This window comes from Petaurus breviceps, unplaced genomic scaffold, assembly GCF_028583685.1.
Source record: "Petaurus breviceps papuanus isolate PSGF00001 unplaced genomic scaffold, PetGlider_PUasm1.0 220, whole genome shotgun sequence".
NCBI classification, from domain to species: Eukaryota; Metazoa; Chordata; class Mammalia; order Diprotodontia; family Petauridae; genus Petaurus; species Petaurus breviceps.
In genome coordinates, this window is record NW_027185876.1 from 15,137,010 (window position 1) to 15,148,051 (window position 11,042).

An 11,042-nucleotide genomic window follows, 5' to 3' on the forward strand; every position below is an offset into this window, starting at 1 on the left:
ACACACACACACACACACACACACACACACACACACACACACACACACACACACCCCTCTGTTAGAATATAAACTTCTTGAGGGCAGGGACCCTTTCATCTTTTGTCATGTCAGCACCTGGTATACTATCTAGCACATAGTAGGCACTTAACAAACATTTATTAATTTATTGATTGAATAGCCTGAAATTATAATTAAATTGTTAAATAGATTTTTTTTGCAACCACAATCTTTTCAGAAATATATCCATAAGCATGACAAGCAAAAAATCATGGAAATAAATTCAATGTTACAGGTAGCATCGATGATTTAAAATATTAAAATTCTATTGAATGAAAAGGAAAGCATGAGGCCCAGATTTAGAATCACAATACCTGGTTTTGAGTCTTGACTTTGCCACTAATTACCTGTGTGACCTTGAGGAAAAGACTTCAACTCTTTGTGCCTCCGTCTTTGCATCCGTAAAATGAAAGGGTTGGGATATGAGATCTACCTTCTAGCTCTAAGTCCTATGGGCAGTCAATCTGTTGCCCAGGCTTTTCTAGAGGCTTTCTATTTAGAGTCCAGAGCTGAAAGGGACTCCAGAGGTCATGTAATTGCCCCCCACCCCCATTTTACAGATGAGAAAACTGAGGTCGAAGAGGATAAGAGAAATGTTCAAGATCATACATGTAGTGAGTATCAGAGTGGGGGATCTGAACCTAGGTCACCTGACTTTAGAACCCGTGTTCTCTCCACTTTAGCAACCTCCCTCCTTGTACCCAATTTCTCCTCTCCACACACAGTGCCTCCATCTTAGTTCTGGCCCTTATTATTTCTTATTCAAACTAGGATATTAATGACCTAAATGGTCTTTCTGCATCTATTTCTCTCTGATCCCCAACACACCCTTTACACAGCAGCCAAATTAATTGTCTGGGGGCGGCTAGGTGGCACAATGAATAGAGCACCAGAGTCAGGAGGACCTGAGTTCAAATCCAGCTTCAGACACTTAACACTTACTAGCCATGTGACCTTGGGCAAGTCACTTAGCCCCAATTGCCCTGCCTCCTTCCCTCCAAAAAGCAAAAACCCGAAAAAGGCACTGAATTTCTCAGGTCATTTCCCCTGTTCAGAAATCTTTGTGACTCCCTCTCACCTATGGAATAGAATAGAAGATGATGCGCTTGGCATTCAGAGGGCTCCTCAGCCTGGCTGTGGTCTACCTTTCTAGCTGTGCTCCCTATTAGTCCCCTCATGGATTTTATGCTCCTGTAAATCTAGGCCACCAGCACTTCCCTGATGATTTGTCCCACCCTCTCCCTGCGTCCATGCCATGATGAGGTGGGCATAGTAGGTGTTTCAGATATTTAAAGGCGAGGTCAAAGAGGGATTAGACTTCTGTTTTGCCCCAGAACTGGAAAGAGTGGGTGGAAATTGCAGTGACATATTTCATCTTAATGGAAGGAAAAACTGTCTGACAATTAGAGCCATCCCAGAGTTGAATGGATTATTGTCTCAGGTAGGAGAAGGCTTCCCCTCTCCAGCAGTCTTTGAGGAAAGACTGGAAGAGAACCTGCTGAGTAGGTCATGGAGAAGATTCTTGTTTAGATACGGGTAGGACCAGATGGTCAGCAAGGTCAGTTCCAATCTGAGATTCCATGATTCTCTGAATGTATGTCCTCAGGGGGATTTTAGAACATTTCAAAAGGCAATGACTGAATTCAGATGGTCTGGTACTTATGGCCTATGTGACTTTGGGCGAGTCATTCAGCCTCCTTGGGCCTGAGTTTTCTTATCTGTAAAATAAGGGGGTTGGATTAGAGGCCTCTGAGGGCTTTCTAGATCTTGGCCTAGGATCTTATGCCTTCTCACTTGTTGAGATCTTTCTCTTCCTTCAAGGCTGAGCTCTATTTCCTTCATTTAGCATTTCCTGATAATAATAATTATTAATAAGATTATAATATTATAATTACCATATTATTTTATTACATGTTATTATTACTGTATTTCCTAATTACTATTAATTTCCCAATCCCCCCTCAGTTGAAGGGGGTTCTTTTAAAATGTTCCTCTTACAGATGTTGCCAAGAATTGCAAAATTATTGTTTGTGAAATTTAGACAACTAGATATCTACATATATATAGACATATGCATGCATATATAAATGTATATACACAATGCATGCCTGCACACAAGTTTATGTGTATGCACATGCCTGTACATGTGCATATATGTATACATGCATGTAAGCACACATACACACATGTATACATTTCCTAACTAAAAATTATAGCGACTATCCATCTTGCCTTATGAAGAAAGGGGGCTCCCAGGCTAGGGGGCTCCCAGGCTAGGAGGATGCCATAATGAGAAGGGAACATTGACGTTACCTGAAATGGGGGTCCTTAACATCTTGTGTCAGGGACCCCTTTGGTAGTCTGATGAAACATCTGGACTCATTCTCAGAATAATGTTTGCCTTTTAAATTTCATAATTGAAAAAAAATGCTAAATTTCAGTTAGAGGTTAATGAAAATAAAGATGCATTATTTTCCCCCATCCAAGTTAATGGACCCCCTGAAATCTATCCAGGAATGCCTTGGGTATCATAGATGAGAATTTATGGTCTGGAAGAATCCTCTTATTTTATTTTATTTTATTCTTGCACTTTGGCTTTAGGCACAGTCAGTGATTTCTTTTCTTTTTCTTTTTTTTTTGTTTTGTTTTCTTGGAGGGGGAAAGGTAGGGCAATTGGGGTTAAGTGACTTGCCCAAGGTCACATGATTAGTTTTTGTGTTACGTGTCTAAGGTCAGATTGAACTCAGGTCCTCCTGACTTCAGGGCTGGTGCTCTATTCATTGCACCACCTAGCCGCCCTGTCCCTCATTTTAAAGGCATGGAAGAAGAACCCTTGACTTGCCCCAGCTGACTTAGGAAAACCAAGCACAGGACTCAGGTCAGCTCCAAGGCTGCATAACTGTTGGTAAAATGATGCCATTTGATCACAGTTCGATGGATTGTGTCATGTGTTGTTGTTATTGTTGTTGCTGTTAGTACAAAGCTTTTATGATTTCAGAAAGTTTGAAAATCCCCGCACTGCAGCCACTTCAGTTCTTGAAGTCTTGGATTCTAAGCCCTCAAAACAGAGAAGCTGCTCTAACATGTGATGATTGCTATGGCATCAGCCCCTGAACATGGAGTCAGGAGCGATCTGGTTCCAAGTCTTGCCTCGGACACTGACTAGCTGTCTAACCTCAATCAAGTCATTTCAGTTTTCTGAGCTTACACTTCCTCATTTCTAAAAAGGGGATAACGTCATTTGGTTATTCTATGTAGAAGCCTGCGAGGTAACATCATATGTTTGCAAACCCTAAAATGTTCTATAAGAACTTACTATTTTCACTGTCATACTTACCTCTGTCTCGGTCTCTCTCTTTGTCTCTGTTTCTGTTGTCTTTCCGGTGGGCCTGCAGACTCCAGCGCTGATGACACCTGCTGAGATGACCCCCTTTTCCAAGCTGCCCTTGGTGCTGCTGCTGCTGCCTCCCATCTTGAGTGGTACCAAAGCTCAGGTTAATCCAGGTAACACAGCCACCCGTGATCCTGCCAGATCCAACAGAGCTTCATAGGCAGATGCTATCCCTGAGAATGTTTTCCTTGGGAGCAGCCCTGGCCTAGGTGTCCAGAGGTCATCAATCTCTTTGCTTCTGTGGTGGGGACAGACATGGCGAGGGCCAAGACTTGAAATATTTCTTATAGATATACTTAAATGAGTGGTCACTTCTGACATGGAGAGAGGGGGAGCTGGAGAAGGGTGGGACCAAGAGCCAGCCCCCACAACTTCAACTTCTGGGAAAAGCAGTAAGAAGGGGCCCTTGGTTATATAGCAAAGGATGTACTGGGGTTCCCAGGAGCCCTTGTACTGTGATGTTGTATAGAACCTTTGGGTTTCTGTGCCTGGAGATGGTCATGGGGATCTGGCACAACATGTCCTGTCTTCCGCAGGGCACAGCTGTGCTCAAAGGCAAATATTCATCTGAACAAACATTTATTCAGACATTCTAGGAGGAAGTACAGGGGCATGTCGTCGGGTTCTTGGGACATGTCTGTTTTGCTTTCTCCCTGATGCATTTGTGAGAAAACTTAAAAGAAAAAGTTATCATCTTCCAGTCTCTTACCACATCAGCACAGCAAGTCTTGCAAATAATTCCTCAAAGCTCATATAGTGGGCATATCTAGACCCCAAACAAGGCAGAAAAAGGTTTTTCTCTTACGCCCTGCTCAGATGATGCCTCTCAAGTATTGATACACCATTTGTTTTCTTCTTAGATGTATAGAATCCAGGGTCAGCATTGGATGTACTTTGTTGTTCACTTGTGTCCAACCCTGTGTGACCTCGTGGGGTCTTCTTGGCAAAGATACTGGAGTGGTTTGACATTTCTTTATCCAGTGTGTCCCCATTTTATAGATAGGAAACAAATGAACAGAGGCTAAGTGACTTGCCCAGGGTCACACTCACTTGAACTCATGCTTTCCTAACTCCAAATCAGATATCCACTGTACTATGAAGCTTGTCTATACTCTCCCTGACTGGTGGTATTTCAGGAAGTTTTTGAACTTGAAAGGAGGTTTGTACAAAAGAATCAGACAGGGCATGAGTGCAAAAAGCAATAGGCCTTTATGATGCCATGTTTTAACCCACCTAAGGAAAGTTCAAAGGCCTAGAAGTAAGACACTGGGGTTTTGGAGCATGGGAGTCAGGAATAAAAATAGCATATGGCCAGGGAGGTACCTGGGAAGATCTTTGGATTATCTCCAGATCATAGTAGGAAAATTGGGGGATCACTAATGGCTCTGCCAGAAAGATGATCCTGGGAGCTGGCATACCTAACCTCGTCAGCAACATGCAATTATCTACATATCTACGACATTTCTACAAAGGAGAGTAATCTGAGAGAGGAAGGCATGCACTAGCAGTTAGGGGGACCATAGGCAGGGATACACTAGGAACTACTTAGCAAGGCACTGGTTTTATAAGTGTGCGTTGTGGAAATTTCCAGAAAAAGGCAGAGTAGCAGTGTTAGAGGGAGGATATATGTCTAAAGCAGAAGCAATAAGCCTTATAGATCTCAGGGAAGCTAAAAAAACTCCAGAAGTTTTTTGGATTATTACAGGTGATCATTTAATCTTTGCTTGCATATCTCCAATGACAGGGAACTCATTACTTAATGAATCAGTTCTTCCATTTTTCAGACAGATATGCTTTTAAGAATGTTTACCCTTTTGAATAAAAATCTACCTGCCTGTAAGTTATGTTCTTTGCTCTTAGTACTGTTCCATGGGGGTAAACCAGAATAATCCTAAAAACAAAATACGCCCCCCTTAAAAATGTAAGCCTTTCATGCTCCCCGAAGGCTTCCCATTTCCTTTGCCTGATCCTTACTTGGCCTGGACCCTCTCCATCCCTATCACCTTCCCCCCACATTCTCCAGTTTGTCACGGCCCCTCCCCTCTTTTCTCCGTGGGATGTTTTTACCTCTTCCTTTCTCCTGGCTCCCAAAAAGCCCTGGTTGTATTAATCGTGGGCCCAGCTACTCCCATCATAATGTACCTAGCCATCTGCTTCCATCTGGGGATTCACTTGTGGGACTCCACCCACAGCTGTTCCTGCCCTGGACTCTAGAGCAGGAATTGTCATTGGGGCTTGGGAGAGCAAGCTGTCTGGGCTCTGGGAACATTCATGAGGACTTGTGGGAACTGAGCTGCCACGAGGACATTTATGTGACCAAACCAAGACAGCTGGCATCTTATGACAGGGTGCTAACCCATGGAACTGGAGCAGAATCCAGTCTGTCCCATGTTTGAAGACAGCAAAGAAAACAGTCTGTGCCATCCCCCCCATTTTTCCTTTTCCCCCAGAGTCTGATGCTTTCTTTGGCTTCTTCTGGCCAGGGGAAAAGAAATAAAGGCCTTGATTTATGGTAGACTAGTCAGGAACTTGGACTGTTCAAGCCCTTTTGAAGGATTAACCCTCCTCCTTCCACTATCCCTTCAAATGGACCAGCATTTATATATAAAATATAAAGCAAATAATTTTGGCTGGTCCTCACATATGCTCAGTGTCAAACTTTCCTATCACAGGGCCCCAAAGCACAACTAATCCATTGCTCAATCACTTAATCTTTCAATCAGCAAATGCTGACTGAATGTCCCTTGTTGGACCCCCCTGGGCTTGCTTCCTAGGACCTTGGGTTTTGGACCCAGTAAGCATAATCCTAGACTGGGATCATAGGATTATAGTTCTAGGACTTGGAAGGGATGTTAGTGGAAATTGAGTCCAATATTCTCATTTTAAAGATGAAGAAATTGGGGCACATGGAGGCTAAGTGACTTGCCAGGTTTACTTACATGTTTAGTAATCATTGATGCTTAGGTGGGATTTGGTGCTTACTCAGTGGGATTTGTTACTTACTTGGTGGGACTGGAACCTGGGTCTTCTTGCCCTACAGTACTGGTTAGTTGGTTGATTAATAACATCTGTGACGTCATGACTAGCCTTTACCACTCAACTGAATTCTTCCTAAGCAGGGAAGCATTTTGACTGACTTGGTTCACCCTAGAGACTATACAGAATATATTCTGGTGGTGGAAGGAAAGGTGATACATTAGATTGAGATACCCTTGCTGTGTGATTGCAGTCTTCCTAAAGCATGGGTCATTTGCCCTTCTATTCAAAAAGCTCAGTGCCCACCCCTCCCAATTGCCTCTAGGATAAAATATAAACCTACTATTTAGCTTTTAAATCCCTGCATAATTTGGATTACTGGTTCACTATACATGACATCCCACTTCCCATCTCTGTTCCTTTGCATAGGACATACCTCATTCCAGGAATGCACTCTTGCCTCATTTTCATCTCATCTAATTAATTTTTAGCTTATTAATTCTTAGTTTATTTCAAAGTTCAAGTGCCACCTTCTAGAGAGGGCATACCCTAATTCCAACAACTCCCCCTCCCCAGCCCCAGTACTCCCTCTGGAAAATTACTTTATATCTAATTGATTTGAAATTTTCAGATTATATGTTATTTTCCCTCATAGAATGTAAGATCTTTAAAGGCTGTGATTCTTAGTTTTTCCCTTTTTACCCCAGCACCTAAAACAGTGCTTAATAAATGTTTGCTTAATGAATGGATGACATTAACCTTTCTCTGTCTCAGTTTCCTTTCCTGTAAAAGGGTTGCCGAGGGTGATTTCTAAGGTCCCATATAGTTCCATCATTTTATGATCCCATGATGGTGACTCCAAAGAGGAGACAGTCTGCCCACATTGCAAGACCCACAGATTCTCAGTTTGGTTTCATAGTTTCTGAGATTTCATGATTGTCCATATGCTAGGCTAATCCCTCTCTCCCAATTTTCATGCTGTTTCCTAGATGTGAGAGTGTGAAGTTCCCACTTGAGTGGAGTCTGGCCCGTGGTGGCTCATAGTGGCCACTCAGTAAATGCTTCTTGACATGGGAATCTGACTAACAGGTATCTGTTAGTGGTTTTCTCTCCCATCAACCCTTCCCTCAGCCATTGTCCCCTTGAACTCCTAGCCTTGTCCTAAGAGGGACACAGTTTCTTTACCCCTTGCTAAGAGGAATATGCCCTTAGGGCTTTGGAAGCAGAGACTGATGATATCCCATCAGCCTTGGAAGCCTAACATTAGCAGAGTTGGAATTTCCTAGCATGGATGGCCCAGGAAAATCAAGGGTTGGAGTAGAATTTCTTATATTACCTGATACCCCTCAAAGGAATAAGGCAGTGCTGTATTTACCAATGTTTAAGTCAGCAAACCATTATTAAACACCTACTGTGTACACTGTTAGTTTTTGGAAAGGAGGAAAAACAGTTTAAATAAGACAGAAACCCTGCCCCCAAGTAGCTATGCAGATATGTGAATCACTATGGAGAGAAGGCTTAGCTTTTAGAAGCAATGACTCAGGGGGCACATGGTAGCTGTCTTCAAGTACTGAAAATTTCCCAAACTAGTTGGCATTTATTTGGAGCTTTAAGGTTTCCAAAACACTTTACATTTATCTTGTTTGATCCCCCCAAATCTCTGTGAGGTAGGTGTCACTATTATCCCCATTTTACAGATGAGGAACCTAAAACTGAGAGAAGTTAGTTAAATAACTTGCCCATAGTCACCCACCTAGGGAATGCCTGAGGCAGGATCCAAACTAGTCTTTCTGAAGTCCAGTCCAACATTCTAGGCACTGCTATGCCTAGCAACTATGAGGGACTGGATTTATTCTGCTTGGTTCCAGAGGACAGAGAAAATTAGAAGAAAAAAAATGGAGGCTGTACAAAGTAAGCTTTCTGTTCAATGAGCCTTCCCCCAAATTAGGGTTGACCCAAAGTAGAACAGGCTATTTGGGGTATAGTGGGTTTTCCTTTATGTGGACGTCTGCAATTGAGTTTGGGTAGATAACCCCTTACTAGGGATATCATAGAGAGGACTCTAGTCTAGATATAGGTTGGACCAAATGGCCTCAATCTCTGAGGTCAGTTCTCAAAGTTGTATGATGTTATTGCTTAGACTACCGGGAGGTTGGACACCTTCTAAGAGGTCGGGAGTAAGGGCTGTGTGATAAGGGTGGTGGCACAGTAGAAAGAGTACTGGGCCTAGAGTCGGGGAAGACTTAGTCTTGTGACCCTAGGAAAGTCACTTAACCTCTGTTTGCCTCAGTTTCCTTATCTGTAAAATGGGGATTATTATAGTACATACCTCCCAGGGTTGTTGTGAGGATCAAATGTGATAATGTTTGTAAGGCACTTAGCACAGTGCTAATTAGAGGCTTGAGGAGTCAACAATTTTTGTGTGAAAGATCCCAGAGTTTTAGTGGACACAAAGTTCAAGTGAGTCAACAGTATGATTTAATAGTCACAAAAATCGAATGCTGTTCTAGGTTACCTTTGAGGGCATGGTGTCTAGAACCAGGGAGATGATACCACTGAACTTAGCCTGGGAGGGATGATCACTAGGGTTCTGCATCCAGTCCTGGGTAGTGGAGTTTAGGAAGGATATTGACAAGCAAGGGAGTGGCCAGAGGAGTGCTATCAAGATGGTCATGGAACCCAAGACCTGACCACAAAAGAATCTGTTTAAAGAACTGAGAATACTTGGAAGAGAAGACAGTGGGAGGAGGGGGAAATGGTAGTTATTTTTAAGTACTTAAGGGTTGTCATGAAGAAGGAAAGAGTAGACTTCTCCTTGGCCCCAGAGGAATGATGGTGGAATATTCAAAGAGACAAAGTTAGGCTTGATATGAAGAAAAGCTTCCTAACAATTAGAGCCATCCAAACTAAAGAGTGTGTACTTCATTCTATAGAAAAGGGTGAGTCACTGGTTATTAGAAGAGAGGAGTGGCATGGTTAGAACTATGCATTAGTAAGATTGCTTTGGCAGTCAGGTAAAGAACTGATGGGAGAGGCTAGAGGCACAAAGAGTAGTTAGAGGCCCATTACAAGAGGTCCAGATGAGAGTGATCAATGAATGTGGTGGCAGTATGACTGGGAGAGTAGGGGATGGGGAGGAGGGGATATTGCTAAGGAAGAATCAGCCAACAGGATTGGAAAATGATGGGATATGGAGAATGATGAAAAGGCAGGTCTCAAAGACAATTCTGAGAGTTTGAGTCAAGATGATGGAAGGTTGGTAGTGCCAGGAAATTTGGGAGGGTGGAGGTTTTGGCAAGGAAGACAGTAGGGAAGGCAGGGAAAATTTTTAGCAATTTGGATTTGAGGTTCGTGGAAGACATTCAAGTGGAGATGAAAGGATCATACATTTAGAGCTGAAAGGGCCCTCAGAGTCTTCTAATCTAACACCTTCATTTTAGAGATTCGAAAACTGATACCTAAAGGGTAAAATAATTTACCTAAAGCCACACAAATGGCAAATATCAGGAGCCAGGATTTAAAGCCCTATCTTGTGACTGCAAATCTAAGTATTCTTTACCCCATTGCCTAGTGATGGTAAGTGAACCTTTGGAGTGAATGAAAGCACTAAGGGAGAACATAGCAAGAGGGGAGGATACCAAGGACAGAACCTTAGGGGAGCTCCCACACACAGATAGGGAGAAGCAGCAGCAAAGGATCCTGAGAAGGAAGACTCAGAATGGGAAGGTCAGAGAGAAAGGAGAGGGTCTCCTCACAGATGCTGAAGGACAGAAGAGGATGAAGAGAGAAGAGGCAGCTGTCAGGGTCAGTCCTGCTCAAAGGGCAAGGAGGAGGAAGACTGAAATCACTTGGACTCAAAGAGGAGTTGAACGGGTAGATTGGAAAGGAGCCTCAAGATACAGCTTTTTCTAGAGTAGGCACTCGGTCAATGTTTAGATTAATGACTGAAGTTGGATTCAGCCTCCTTTTACAGACCAGAAAATAAGACCTCGAGCGGTAAAGTGACTGCTTGCTCAAGCTCACACAGCTAATTAGTGGTAGAAATAGGATGAGATTTGGGTCTTTTCACTAAAGAAGAAGCCTTCAGACTGGGCAATTTGGTGGGTATGGGGGACTGTGGAGAAGCTGTTCCAACAGTGGTGAAAAAGGAAGTCAGACTGCAGGGACTTGAGTAATGAGTGGGTGGTGAGGCAGGGAAGGCAGTGGGAATAAATTATTCTGCCTAGAAGTTTAACAGTGAACAAAAGCTTGATGGAGTAGTGAGGAGAGCAATTGTTTATTTTAAGTTTGGAGATCCTGAATATGTTTGTCTGCAGAGGGGAAAGGAGCCAGTAGGTTGGAACAGTTGAAGATAGGAAAGAGGGAGGAGGGAAGGGGATGAGAGAGAGAGAGAGAGAGAGAAGGAGAGAGAAGAGACAGAGAGAAAGGAGAGAGAGAGAGAAGTGAGAGAGGAGAGACAGAAAGGAGAGACAGACAGTCACAGAAAGGAGAGAGAAAAGAGAAAGACAGAAAAAAGGAGAGATGGAAGACAGACAGAGGAGAGAGAGAGAGAGAGAGAGAGGGAGAGAGAAAGAGAGAGAGTCTCGGTGGGAGAGAGAGAGAGAAGAGAGAGCGA

At 43.1% G+C, this 11,042-nt stretch overlaps 1 protein-coding gene across 6 annotated transcripts in view; it reads left to right on the forward strand.

Annotated features, from left to right (window-relative positions):
• Nucleotides 1-11,042, forward strand: part of DDR2 (discoidin domain receptor tyrosine kinase 2) — a 264,822-nt gene that overhangs the window by 160,419 nt on the left and 93,361 nt on the right. For all 6 annotated transcript variants that reach the window (XM_069094663.1, XM_069094664.1, XM_069094668.1 and 3 more), the window contains one exon: nt 3,456-3,564. In XM_069094663.1, coding sequence (XP_068950764.1) covers nt 3,456-3,564 — 109 coding nt within the window. The remainder of the gene's footprint in view (nt 1-3,455; nt 3,565-11,042) is intronic.